This window comes from Gavialis gangeticus, unplaced genomic scaffold (assembly GCF_001723915.1).
Source record: "Gavialis gangeticus isolate Ggan-Ray unplaced genomic scaffold, GavGan_comp1, whole genome shotgun sequence".
NCBI lineage: Eukaryota > Metazoa > Chordata > Crocodylia > Gavialidae > Gavialis > Gavialis gangeticus.
Genome location: NW_017729012.1, coordinates 346,905 through 361,647, shown reverse-complemented (window position 1 = coordinate 361,647; position 14,743 = coordinate 346,905). Strand labels below are relative to the sequence as shown.

General features: G+C 47.1%; 1 protein-coding gene across 1 annotated transcript in view; it reads left to right on the top strand.

Annotated features, from left to right (window-relative positions):
* The first annotated feature begins 8,034 nt into the window (after positions 1 to 8,034).
* Positions 8,035 to 14,743, top strand: part of XAF1 (XIAP associated factor 1) — a 15,609-nt gene continuing 8,900 nt past the window's right edge. The window contains 7 exon segments of the mRNA XM_019511009.1: positions 8,035 to 8,396; positions 8,399 to 8,567; positions 9,805 to 9,940; positions 10,453 to 10,509; positions 11,102 to 11,297; positions 13,069 to 13,136; positions 13,890 to 14,243. Coding sequence (XP_019366554.1) covers positions 8,372 to 8,396; positions 8,399 to 8,567; positions 9,805 to 9,940; positions 10,453 to 10,509; positions 11,102 to 11,297; positions 13,069 to 13,136; positions 13,890 to 14,243 — 1,005 coding nt within the window. The 5' untranslated portion in view covers positions 8,035 to 8,371.

Genomic DNA, 14,743 nt, shown 5'->3' with positions numbered 1-14,743 from the left:
AGGCAGCACCAGATGCTTGACAGGAAGAAACCCTGCCATTACGAGCCAACCAGGCTGCCTCAACAATCGCTGCTTTCCTGGGCAAGGGGCTCATTCCCCGTCTTTATATACCCCTCAAATGCAACGTGCCTGCTCCTCCAGCCTGCCATGTCGTGAAGCAAACACCTGGCCCAAAACTCAGTGCTAATAAACTCCCCGGTTCTCGCCTCAGTGATGATAACCCCCCTGGCCTAAAACTCAGTGATAATAAACCCCCTGGTGCTCGCCTCAGTGATGGTAACCCCCCCCCGGCCTAAAACTCACCCACAATCCCCATCCCCCAAAACTCAGGCGAACCCCACCCCGGCCCAAATCTCAGCACAAGCCCCAGTGATAACAACCCCCCACCCAGCCTAAGCCTCTGCGAGGGTGCCACCCCCTGCCTCAGGCCGGGCGTCGAGGAGTACCTCTGAACTCCAGTGGTTCCCGCTCCCAGGCCACGCACCTGTCGCTGCGAGCGAGTGTCCGCCTCGACGTTTTGCAGGCCCCCGGGTCGGGAAGCCTCGTGCGGCTGCAAGAGAGAGGCGGGCGTCAGAGGAGCGAGCCCCTCAGCGAGGGGCGCGAGCCACGAGCGGCTTGGAAGGGCCTGGGTGCAAGACGCGGCGCTGTGTTGTCTGAGCGTTGCTATGTTGCGGGCCTTTGTACACAGGTTAAATCAACAGGACCGACAACCACCCGACTTCCTTGTCCCTTTCTTCTCCCCGCTGAGACAACCCACCCGAATCCTGAATTCGTTTGGCCGACTGCTTTGATTTGATCCGAAAGGGGTAACGCAGGTGTAAGGCGGTGGTTCTCAACCTTATCAGGCTCAAGGCGCCCCTTGGGAAATGCCAGTGCCTCGTTTTTACTCGGTTTTTTTGACTGCAGAAAAAAACCAAGCCAAAACACGAAAGCAATTCTGCTGTTGCAAAGAGCTCAGAAAGACCCCAACGGGTCTGCGTGCTTCTGGCACTATGGATTCCCGTTGGAAAGCTTGGGGTTTGTCCCGTGAATCGTGTTTGCATGCTGCGCCGTGCTAAAATTGTGTGGCATCCCACAGCACCCTTGAAATGACCTCAAGGCACCCCAGGGTGCCATGCTACCTCAGTGAAGAATCACTGATTTGGGGGCAGAGCCTTATTTTCATGGGGGAGTTGCACTTGAGAAAAGACCAAAGGTCTGATCCTGTGCTGCTCTGTACCTTACCTAGGACTGAACACCTGTGCCATGCAGGGGCGAAACGGCACGAGGATGAGGGGAGGTCTGGCTTGGTGGCACTTTTCATGCTCCAGGCTTGTCTTGCAAACATGAGTGCCCAGCAGTGGGCAACTGGGGCTTGAGGATTTGACCCTGCAAAGTCTTACGGCATCCGTGTGGCTCCTCACGTAAGTGACGGCTTGCATCCCCTGGATAGAAGGTCTTTTGCCTACAGTTTGCAGGATTTGGCCGCCAAGGACTAGGTACGGCAGTAAAAGAGTCCCAAAACAAGCTGTTCCGATTTCACCGTTCTGCTTGTAAAAGCAGTGAATGCCCACTGAGAAAAGGGGAAAAAAAATAAAGGGAATAGCAAGCTAGAGCTGTACAGACTCCAAATCTTAGTAGCAATCCTTCTGGGTAACTTAGGCCAGAAGAGATACCACCCAGGTTGAGACGCTAAGCCAGCTATAGCTTGCATTGCTACATCCTGTCTCCAGCAAAGAAGTGCTACCTGTCAGCGGCAGAAAACATGCAAAACTCCTGATTAATCAACTGCCCCGTGGTAGCTCCTTAGCAAAGCTGTTCTGAGGTTTGCTGCCTCTTTTAGTCACCAGCACTAACATTGTCTCGGTGCTTCAGTGGCGAGGGAGCAATTATGAATAAAGGAAATAAAAAGCAAAAGCAAAGAAGCTGCGGGGGAACAGCTGAACTAAGCAGACACAGGGAGACTCTCGCTCGAGAAGCCCGATGGTAGGACTGGCATTCAGGAACTCCCCGTTCTGACGCCAAATCCTTGCATGGCTTTAAACAAGCCATTAAGCCAGCCTGTGCCTCAAGCTTCCCAGTGTGCAAGGCGAGAAAGGGGTACTATTTCAACAGTAGAGTGTGGGGGCTTATCCTTAACCCCTCCTCCATGTGCCCTACAAAAATACAACCGCCCCAATTCCATGGAAAGGAACTCAAACCCCAAGCACTGGAGATTGGGGTTTCTCGAGTAACTGAGTCATGGAAAATCAGAGCAAAAAAAGGCGTGAGATATGCAAAAGGGACAAAGGGACCAACCATCCCCCGCCTATCTGAACAGGGCGATGCGGGCAACGCGCCTTTAACAGGCGACGGGAAGGAATCTTGGGGCTGGGAGGTTCCCTGGGGTGTCCAGCAGCAGTTGGGCTTGGGCAGTTGCAAGGAAAATACTAAGAAAAAATTAACAGTGGGATCTTTTGGGGGAAGATGCACCCTTAGGGAGGAAAAAGGAGGCAAAGGCAGGGGGCCAAAATAAAGAAATAAATGGACACCAGCAGGGTTCCACGGTGCGCATCAATTTAAGAGGCAGCAGGAGAAGTTTATCCCGGCGCAGATGCAGGGCAAACGCATTAGCATGCTACCTGAACCACGCGCTCAGATGCACCAGAGAGACGGACAACCTGACGATTTGCTGATGTGCAGCACTTTGGCAATGAAAATAAGAGAGACCGATGGGGAGGTGAGAGCGAGATCTTCAAACAGGCTTGCTGTGCTGTGCTGAGCCGGGGGGTAAAAGGAGGGGGGAGCATCAGTGAATGAATTGCAGGGCAGGAGAGGGGTTTACAATGCAGCCCATGCCAGAGAGCGGTGCTGGAAAGCTTGAACTTGATCCGGCAGAGAGGCCAGAGGAACATGTTTGATTTGGCAAGGCCCCCGCTGCTCCCCATCCCCCACGAGCCCTGTGTATAGCCCAGAGATGTATTGGTGCTGGCCAGATCAGACAGTGCTGTGAGGTTGTCAGCTCTTTCACGTAACTTGCCCGGAAATCTTCCTGAGCAGCCTGCCAAGGGAGTGGGGAGCCCTGGCTGCCTGTTTGCTTGCTACCCAGCTGACAGGCAGACTACAGGAATCATAAGGAGCTGGTGAGAAGTGCTCCTGCTTACAAAGACCCAGCACCAGGAATTTGGGAGGTTTCAAGACAGGCCTTCAAACAAAAACCTCCCACCTGCTGAATTTCACTGCAAGCTAATTGAGCCTTTACTGCAGGCCTTTAAAAAAAAAATCATTGCCTTCAGGCAGCACCACGGACTACAGTGGGAGCTGGTTTGAAGATGGCAGGTAGAATTGGCTTGGGGCTGCAGGTACCATTTAGGAGCTGCAGCCAGTGACTGTCCTAGTCCCTTCTGCTGAACAGCAGCTGTCATAGGATACTTCTCAATCAGTGCATTGCTCGAAGTTGGTCAGTACCACTATCCCCATTTTACAGATGGAGAAACTGAAACACAGGGACGTGATGTGATGGGATTTCAAAGCACATTTATGAGCCAAGCTTCATGGTAGTCCTAGGATTGTTACTGCCATTTCAGAGATGGGCAAGCCACAACCAAGAATGTCTATAAAGATCTTGCCCTTGAGAGAACTTGGACAAGGACTCAGCTCTCCTGACTCCTGAGATCCCTTCCCCTTATTTTATGGGCATAAAAATGAAAGTCAGTTCCACTTGATCAGTCATTGTAGATGTGTCAACCATTATATTGGATGTTGCAGCAAAATAATTAGCAACGGCTGAAATGTTTGTAGTGTCTGAATTAAGTAATGCGTGCATCATCAGAAGAAAAGTCTCTTTGAAAGGGAAGAATTTCAAAACCACCCTAACTTCAGAGAATAATTAGGGAATAAAGGCTATTTAGTGTAACCTAGCTCATTTCCAAGAAACTACTTTTTAGGTATATCTTTTGAACCACTGATACCTGTCTAATGTTATCTCTAGACAGGAGTGGGCTTTGGCAGGGAGGTAGCAACTAGCGTTTAGAGGCAGAAATGATTTCTACCCAGCTCCTACTTTCAGTCCAAACAGTGAGCGACCACACAAGAACAAACTCTGCAAACAGGATGTCATTGTGCCAACGCAGCCAGATTAACCTATACAGCTGCTAGCTCCACTCCAAACACACTCATGCTGCAATTTGTTTTAAAGCAATTAAAAGTATCACTGATACTTGACAATGAAAGAAAAAAAAAAAGGCTGTCCCTGAAACTTCCTAGGTTTTGGCAGAAAAGGAACATACTATCCCGTCTCATGAGATTTACATTTAAAAAACAACCCGTTCAGAACTTATCTTTGTGATGCTTGACTTGATTGGTCACTTAAACCAGATCTTAAATCTCCTAGTGCATAACATAATGGTTTACACGAGGCTTAAAGTAAAAGAATTATTACTAGTGTTCACGGGACATCACTTGTTCCTTACCTTGTTTTTTCTCCTTAGTGAGAACATTTTACAGCCTCTGCCAGTCCACTGTGTTCCTTTAGGAGTATCCTTCAGCAAGGTTCCCAATGCAGCATCTGATATTTTTCCAAGTAGAGCTTTTGAGCCTCTGAACTTCAAGTTCTTTTGGTACAATCCCTGTGCCCAACAACTGGCTATACAAAAGCTCTCATTATGAACCTCAAGTCAATGGGGGTTTCCTCTGTCACGGTGCCTTGCTGATCAGACTTCTGAGCCCCAGGGTGGTACTTCCAGTACAGTTTAATTGAAGCCCCAGGGAGTTTCAAATACTGCACAGCAGAAAGCCTGGTGGTGGGGAAAGTATTTGATTGGTAATTGGCAGTAGACTGTCTGCCTGCCTGTGACCCATTCCTTCTTGATGATTGCCATCTCATTTACATATTTTTTCAAAAGCCTTTTCTCTGCCTTGTTACATAATTTGTGTTGCAAAATCCAAACAAACACTAATTATTTCCAGGTCTGGACAATTGGTTACTCGTTTCTTCTTGTTATTTGGAAAGGGGTAGGAAGGACAAAGAGAGGAAGGCATTTGGATGGGCAGAAAATTAACCAGAGGGATTTGAAGTTTGATTTGGTAAGAAGAGTGTTTTGTACTTGGATCCTGCATGGCGTGAGGAGGGATCCCACAAACATTAAAACACATGATTTCTTCTAGCACCCGAGGGAATGAATAGTATCGTCCCCATTTTACAGAGGGAAAGGTCAAGACTTACCTTTCCAAAATGCCTACTAGTTTTGGGTATCCAATCTGAGACACTAGGGACCTGATTCCTCATTACCCTGCACCTTCTTCTGGGTCTTTCTCCATTCCTCATCACTGAAGGAGGGGGGCTATTTATACCAGTTCAAAGTGAACCTAGTTTTCAGAAGCACTCAGCACATACCAGCCCGCTGGCTTCAATTCAGCTAGTCAAGCAAGGGAGGAGTGAAAGTCTCTGCAGGAAAGAGATGGTAGCCATTAATTAGAAAAGGGATGTCTGATACATTCATGTCAAAAGAGTCATTTGCAATGAAACAATAACCACAAGGCTGCGCAAGTACAAGAACAGAAATCCAGATTATTGCATAGACAACCCATTCCCCTGGCTTGTCCAGCAGTCTGCCTGTCCATCCTTAGAACGGGAGTCCCTCAGAGCAGGGACCATCACATCTTTTATGTCTAGAAAACAACTAGCAGAACATGGTTGCTAAACCAAACCAAACATGAAATACTAAATATGGTCCTTTCAGTGGATATAATGCTTTCATACATATTCCACATTAGAGTTAGGTCTATTTATACAGCGCTTACAAAGAAGTATTCAGTTATTAAATCAACAGTTGTAGAATTTAACAAATCAATAAATCGTTTAAAATCATCTGTGCTGCCGTCTTGCACTGTGGTTATAGCCATCCTGTCCGTCACAAGCTTATAACCCGTGTCAATATGCTCTTTATACACCATGTATAAATGGTACCTTAATATAAGAAGAACTCATTTGTTTCCATTATCAGTGCTGAGGGGATCTCACCTTCTCATTCACCGATATGGGCTTTTCAAGCCTGTGATTCCTTACAGTTTCTTGAAGATAACCATAGCAGGAGATAAATGCCAGAGGAAATGGCAATAGGCAGGAATGCCATTACTAACCCATCACTTACTCCTTGTTTCTACCCCCAAAACACTTACAGCTTAAAAATCCTTTATTATTCATCCAAATTTTATTGGATCCATGATCAAAAAAGCACATCCTACCCCACACGTGTATTTCTGCTCCCAGAACGGAGCCATAGCCCAGTCAGCCTGCTCCTCCAGGAAAAAAAGGGAATATGTCATTTGCCAGAAATGTCAACGCACCAGCTGTGCTGGGCCAAGCCTAAGTGATGATTTCCACCGTCAACAAATTACCTTGCTGTCCCCTCTTCCTTTCAAACTAGGGACATCTGTAAGCAGAAGCGGCCCCCTCTCACCCTGGCCATCACCAGTTCTCGGGTAGGGCAAAGAGGCCTTTTGATGCCTCCACATTAAACGTTGGGTCTTGTTCACAACTCAGATCACTTGAAAGGGGCTGAGGGTTATTAGAGAACACCAAAACCCAGTGCAATTTTGGTGAGCTAGAAGTGAGATTCAGGGTCCGGCTCTATGGTAAGGCAGCATTGCTTTTAGGAGAAGGCCCCAATCTGCAGCTCCGATCTATGCTATCCCATGCTCAACTTCAGCCTTGACGGGGGACCCCGGGCAGCGCACTCTTGGTGCCCAAGTTTCCAGTGGGTTGCTACAGTGCCCAAATGTCAATAGGAAACTTGTCTTGGAAATTAGGCTATATGCCTTTTTCTGATTGGCTGAATGAACAATGGCCTCTGTTACATGGTCACAGACAAGTCAGCTGGAAAAACAACTGAGCCTCTTGCTTGGGGAGCAGACGCCCTGGGAGATGTCTAAGGAGGAGGTAATTTTTCCCAGGCCCAGGAGCTATAGATAACCTTCCCTGCAAATCAGAAGACCAAGGCCTGCTCTGCACGATTCAGGGCCAAAGTAACCCGGGGCATGTTAACTGATCCATTTTTTTTTTAGTTTTTAATGATGCTTTCGCTTTCTCTCTCTTTCTTCAGAGAATCTGTTTCCAATTCGGCCTTATCTCCCCTTCTATTCTGGACTCCTACCCTAGGTCCTATCCATGAGGTCAAAATCTTATGAATGGAAAGAAACTGGCTGTGCTTTTGTAAGGAAAAGGTCATTAAGGTTTACTACGAGGCCTAAGCTCCCTCTAAAACACGGTTTGAGAAAATGCCCTAGACGCAGAGCTTTTTCTTTTTGGTCATCTTACTTTCTCTTTTATTTCTTTGCCTGGAGCCTAAGTAATACTGTAGACATTCACATCATTTCAAATCTAGTTGCTGCCTCTCCTAGGGCAGTGTTTCTCAACTGTTTAAGTAGCAAGTACCCCCTAACTTCTGAAAATTTTAATAAGTACCCCAACATTCAATTTTCCAGGGGATTTTATATTTACAGGCAAACGTGTGCCATATGTTGGAATAAGGTCTGTGTATATAAGGCCGTGATATGACAGAGGTCTGATCTGCTGTGGGGAGGGTTGCCACCTTTTACCCCAGATGTGCACAACTCAAGTATGTACTTGGGCTAGAGGTGATGCTGGCCAAAGCTAGGAGGGCTGAACACCAAATTATTACTGGGGAATTTAATTTGTTTAATTGCACCAATTTTTTTGCCATAATTTTGAGGGTGAGAGACAGAGGAAAAGAGGGCAAGAGAGAGAGCATTGGGGTACCCACATACCCCCTGCCTGTGTCTCGTGTACCCCCAGTGGTACATGTACCACAGGTTGAGAAACTATGTCCTAGGGAACTAGATGCTGTGTCTGCCTGGGGCACCGATTGAATGAGCCGATAGATTTATTCCATGTCCTACAACTGGGATCCTATAAAGTTTGCCTAGCAGAGCCCATGGAGAGAGAAATGAAAAGGAGATGGAGGGATTTCGAACTCCCTCTTGTGGTCTCCCAGGAAGCCACTCTGCCTCGCACGGAGGCATCTGTTTAAGGCTTTACCTGCTCATTTTTGTCTTCAGGAAGCAATCATGATCAGCTAAGGAGGGAAGAAAATCTATGGCAATAGAAAGGAAGGAGAGGAAGGGGCCAGATCCAAGATTTGACTGTTCATAAATTGCCCAGAGGCAGCTTTGTTATTAAAGCCAAGCAGGTGAAATATCCCTCGTCCCCTAATGGCCTCAAGCAGCTACAGAAAAGAGTCCTGCCTGCTAGACAAAGCGTATTCAAACTCAGTTGAGTCAGAGGAAAGAGTAGGGCAAAACTATCTTCCACCTCCCCAGGTCACCTGGACACTATAGCAGACGTTTCCTGATTGAAACTGTTGTGGGAAGGAGCCGAGACAGTAACTGGACAATGCTGCTCCCTGTTGGTTTCCACTCTTCTTGCTTCACGCGGGGAAAAAGAAAATTGGCCGAGACATTGTCTGGGGTTGGTTATTGGGACCGGCAGTTTCAGTTTCATTTTCTTGTCAGATTAAAGAAATGAAAGAGAAAGAGGGGCAGAGCCCGAGAGCAGCTATGGAAGAAGAGAGCAAGTTCTGCCCAAACTGGTAAGAAATCCCTACTTTTTGCCAAGTCCCAGTGATACCGGAGGGGCGCAGAGGCTTTGCTTAGGACCTTTTCAGAATGGGTATTGCACGCTTCTCTCCCTGAACAGAGAAAGCCAAGGGGAGGCCAGGGAAACAAATCAGAACAGCTGTCTGCTTTGTGTTGCCCCTTAATATCTAAGTATTTTGAAGACAATTTCTTTTCCCTGACTGACGGATAGATCCCACAGGCGAGATCAAGCAGTGCTTCTCCACTGCCTACTGTGTCCCTTGCCCTGCTGCTTAGGACCTAAAAGATTCGGCAGAGTAGGGCAGCTTGGATCAGCAGTGCTGCTTGTCCAGCGCCCAGGACAAATGGCTTTGAAGAGAGGGGAAAGAGAGCTCCATAATTATGGACTAACTTGCCCACGGGGGAGGTGTCTCCCTGATCAGTAACCTGTGCCCCTAAGAGGCGATTGCTGCATCAGGGGTCGGCAAAACGTGGTGCCTGCAGGGCCCCTAAAAAGTTTAGAAAATTAATATTTATCTGCCCTGGCTGCCTGTCATGCAGCCCTTGATGGCTTGCCAAAACTCAGTAAGCAGCCCTCTGCCCAAAATAATTGCCCACCCCTGGGCTACATGCAGTCTCTCTTATTCCCGTCAGTGATGAAGCTGTGGGTGTTTTCTTGTGGTCTGGAACAGAACCCAGTACAAACTCGGTCCCTGCCTCAGTTTCCCCTTATGTCCAATGGTTCTTTCTATTGTCAAGGCAACTTAGCTCTCCAGCTATAAGCCAAAAAGTTCACTATTGGGGGCGGGGGGAAATTGTCCATCCCTCTGTTCTCTCTTTAATATCTGGGGTCCCTTCACAAAGCAATAGCCTCTACTATAGACCTCCAGCCCCAAAGCCACTGAACACTGTCTGCATTCGCATTACCCCTGGAACACTGCGAATCCAAATGTTGCTGGTCCCCTCTGATCATAGGGCACAATCCTGCTCTTGCACCAGTGTAACTCAGTTGGAGTTATTCCTGATTTGCACTGATGTAAAAAAACTCTCTCATTTTGGGCCTACATCACCTGCCCCTGTTCCCTTAAAAATGTTCTCAGCAAAAGAGTAAAGCCTCCGTAACGGAGCTGAATCTTGGACAGCTTCATTTGAACAAGACACAAGTATAAATACCTGATGTTAGTTTTCTGGGATCAGCCAGGTGAGTCATATCCAATCCCATAATATTCTTTCCCTTTCCGTGTCACACAGTAAACAAGATGTGTCTGCTGCCAATTTCTCTCTGCACGAGATCCACTGCCAACGGTTTCTCACCGTCTGCCCAGACTGCAAAGAGTCTGTTGCTCAAAAGGAAATGCGAGACCATCAGGCAAATGCACACAAGCAGGTGAGAGCTCTTCACCTTCCAACAAAGACTCTGACTGTCAGTTCCTGCAGTTAGGAGATGCACTGAAATCACACCAAGCTGTGCTGCTGCATCGCAAACAGCCACAAGCGTCTGTATTTGTTGAGGAGAAGATGTGTCAGGGCCCGATGCAACACTATAGCTCTGTCCGCAGCCCCCTTCTCTCCAAAGGGCAACTGTGCGCTCAAGTCAAGGGACTCCATCTGAGAATCTGCTCCTTTGTATTTAAGTTAATATTCAATAAACACGGGGAATAATCAGTGGGTAGCATGATAAACTCCTACCTGAATGGGCAAATCCTACACATTGCTCAGTTCCTATAGGAACAAGGTTCCCTATTTGCTTTCCAAAGGCGGAAATAGCAGGGAGTCCATCCTGGGCAATTTCACCTACATCAGAGGTAGCAGGTTCATTAGATAACTTGAAATATTCTCCATAAGCTGTCATGTATTTTCCTTTAAGTACGCTACTATTCTGTCACCCTTTTCATTCAGGTCACGTGTAAGCTTTGTCACCAAACCCTGCAGCAATACCAGCTGGAGAACCATGAGGTGAGTACATTGCTCTGTGTGCGAGACCAGGATCCAGCTTGGCTGATCTCTCTTAGAGACACTACAAAGAGATGGCTGCAAATTAGTGCCTTCCCTAACATAGAACAACCCCGAGTCAGTCCTCTTAATATAGTGCCATTTGACCCAGGGTTTAATGTAATACATCTTTTTATATTAAAAGAAATGTATGCCCTGATTGATGAACTGTCCCTCCACACCTTTTCCCATCCCATTCCTGCAGGGAGTTTCTTAGAGAGGATCTTTCACTTCATCATTTCTGTGGAGTTCACTTTCACATGAAGGTGTGACTGTAAGCCTAGCTGTGGCAGCTTTTATCTAGCTACTGTAGCTAACACCACCAATGAACAGGTGGCAGCATTGGCTTCAGGTTGTGTAGTAGCCAAAGTGCATCCTCTATGTTTCTGGTGGGCTTTAAATATAAACCTAATACACTATGCCTACCTGCGCCACACACCTGCGTTTTGCTATGTAGATACAGTCTTAGTGGGGGACATTCTTAAAACCAAGTTATGCCTGTTGTTGGGGCGGTTTTTTCACTCCTGGTGTAACACTTGCAACTATTCACTTGCAGACCATGGAATGCAGTGAACGAGTTATGAAATGCAAGTTCTGCGAGCTGGAAATGCCCTTTGCTAAGCTGCAGGAGCACCTCGATTCCTGTGGTAGTCGAACTGAGAAGTGTTTCGACTGTAACAAATACATCATGTACAAGGACCTGGACCAACACAAAGACATCTGTCGTAGTGGTGATGGGCTCTCAAGTCATGGTGAGATTCACTTTCAAATTAATAATGTTACTCCTCTAGAAACCTTGATTCTTCTAAGCCCAGGTAGCCCAAAATTCCTTGTTATCACCCACAGCGTCATGTTACTACAGTATCAGTTAATCACATGGAAAATTCTACACTGACACTCTCGGAGTCCCAGTAATGCAGGTTGCCTTGTTTAATGTGGCCCCTGCCACACATTACATATATTATACAATTAACTGTTTAATCGCACAATAAATTTAGACTGGTCACTTGTGCAAAGTAAGAGCAGCCACAGGTGCAGGGTAATTATCATGCCATAAAAATGTCCATCCAGCTGTAAAAAAAAGCCAACCAGCTACAAAGTTAGTGCTTGAAAATGCATAACAAGTTTATAGCTGGTATCTATCCAACTTTCATTTGAACATGTGAAAGGGCCCTGCGATCAGCATCACGAAGGATTATTGCTTATCTTGACCAGCTGAAGGACCACATTTTATTCTGTATTACATCAGTGAGTGTAAATCCAGAGTAATTGACTTCAGTGGATTTGCTCTGGATTTTCAGAAGCATAACTGAGAAGCACTGAGCCTTACTTATCTAGCTTGGCTCCGATGCGTAAAGGGATCTTAGTATGAGTATCACACCCACCTGCTTTTCCATTTCATGGGCTAGCATCCCCTTCATTGTTTGCCCCCAGCTCACATGGATTTTAAGGAGAGTCTTGGGTGTGCACACATCAGGAAGACAGGGCCCTTGGTACATCAGGGCTCTCTCCAATCCTATTCGACTGATCCCATCTTGAGTATAACAATCTAGTTTCTAATGCAAACTAGTGCAAGTGACTATGAACAAGTAGCTTTCCCAACCTGCTTTGGAAACACACTATATACAAGCTGGAAGCTCAACTCACACTGTCATTTGGGTTGGGCTTATTTACCAACCTTGGCTGCTCATGCGATCTGGTTCACTTCTCTCCTGCTATCAGCCCTTTGTAACAGAGAGCTACCTTCTTCCAAAAGTCAGTATAATCAGAGGGTTAGATGAGACATCAGAGGCCGTCTGGTACAACCTTCCCCTGCCACAGATGTGGGACGTGCTGTTCCTAAACTAATTTAGGGGCAAACAAAGAATTGAACCCCTATCTCTTAAATCTCAGCCAACAGCCCTCTTCATTAGATCACCCCTCCTGCCTAACCCTTTCCCAGCAGCTAGGAGATGACCTTTGCAGTCCCTTTCCATTAACATGAAGGAGTATTTTCCAGGTTGTCTGGTTACAGCGGCACTGAAGAACAGCACAGCTGAGGGAGCCTATCTTCCTACAGAAATACTAAAAACGAGGCACACAATAGAGGTGATATGTACTCGCAGTGGCCTCACAGTCTCTTGGGGGTGGGGACGGTGTTGTATTATGTCAAAACAGATATCTGTCAGACAGGCACTTGACTAGAGGTGATCGTTTGTGAACCTCACCAGTGATTCTGCAAGGAGAAAACAAGACCTGGTTGACAGGGATATATACCTCCTCCATAGCACACTACTGGCAGAGATAGGCTCAGTTACACCCTAATATTCAGCAAGAGGAGAATCTGTGTGTGTTGGATAGCAACCAGCAGTGAAATTCAGCCTCCACCCAGCCTTAGGCTCTGGTGCGCTGAAGTTCAATGATGTTTGGATCTGTTGTCTCCCTAGATGGTCAGTCATGAGTCTTTGGGCCCTGTGTACATTGTTTCCATAACCAGTCAGTCCCACATTACAAATCAACCTCTCCCCGCTTTCTCCTCTCAAGGTCTCAGCAACAATCTTTGTCAGCAGTGCAATAAGTCATTCCCAGATGACCGGTTCCTCCAGCATCTGGTAAGTGGCTGGAAAGCCAAACTGGTGACGGGGCTGGGCCTCATTTCTGACTGGGCTCTTTTTGTGGGAAGCGACATGTTGGGTAGAGTAGGACAAGGCCTTGCGGCTGCTTGCTCTCCGCAGCTTGCAGGTTACTGCCCCGTGAATGCTTTGCAAAAGCTACGCTGGCCCTTGTGTCCCGAAGGCTTCACTGTTAGTGCCAGCACCAATTGATACCTGCAAGGCTCCCTTCTCTTATAGCTGAAGCATCATGCAATAGGGCATGTGGGAAGCAACAATACACCCCTTTGCCTTTCCCACTGTCTGCCTAGATAATAGCAGATACAGCTGTTCCTATTGCTTAACCACTATAGCAGAGAAAAAACCCGGTTCCTGCTGAGCAGTTGCCTCTTCAGAAGACTGCCATTCTTGAGTTCACAAGAGAGTTAACAAGAGATGTTTCCCTGGCTGTGGTGGTTCCCAAGGCAGTTTCTCCACTCCTCTGTGGAGCACCTATCTAGCCTCCTCCTTCTATAAAACAACCTGAGGCCCACCCCTTCCCAAACAGTTTCGGCTTTGATCTGCAAGCCCTTCTGTCAAACTCTTTCGCTTCTCCACTATTTTTCAGTTTCAACTTATTTTCTTTCCTTCTTAATTCTTTCCTATGTTATGTCCAGACACATCCTACTTTCCAGCAGAGGCACCCATCCTCACTGTGCTGCTTGGTCATTTCCTTTGCTAAGTTACCTTATTCTTTTGGATTTTCTTCCATAGAACCAGTGCAGTCCACTCACTAAACTGATGGGGAATCTCGCCAGCCAGTCAGCTACCAATCCCAGCCCGCTCCTGCCACCCACTGCTGCTTTTCCAGCTACCGCTTCATCCCCCGTGAATGCGGCTGCGTGGAGGGATGTCCGTCCAAAAGGGAAGGAGAAGGACTTGTCCTCTGCCTCCCGGACCTCACTCAAACCACTCAAGAATAAGAAGTCACCTGGCCATCTGGCTTTCTCGACCACTCTGGATCCTGTACTGCCTCAGGCCCTTGAAGACACAGGGAATTATGATATATTGGTGACCTGTGCCCGTTGCAATATCCTCCTCCCACTGCCAACACTCAAGAAGCATGAGGTGAGAAGGGCTCTCCTTACAGAAAAAGGAGAAACCGTACTGGGCTTTCTTGGTGTTTGAGAAAAACAGGTGGTTGGGATACGCTGGGATTTTGGACTGACCTTAGGCTATACCAGTGATACCTTAGATCCCATTCACCACTTGTCTCTCCCATCATATTTGTATTGAGAGTTGGCAATGTGCCCAGCTATAAAAGACACGGAGCAGACAAAGGACCATTCTCTTTGTACAAATGTCAAAAGAGTGACTCCTCCTTCTTCAGTAACGTGGAATGGAAATTAGCATTAATTGAATGAGAATCTGGCACAAAGTCCTTACCTTTTAGTTATTTCTTCAGAGAGCAAATATATCTGGGGTGAAGCCACTCATCATCTTCCTGCTGCTCTTCTGATGAACCCATGCGTTCAGTTCCCTGGAATGGTTCTTTGGTGGCAGTTGACAAAAAGGGAGAGAAGACGAGGTAGACAGAGAGGCACAAGATGGAAGAGATTTCTGCCCAG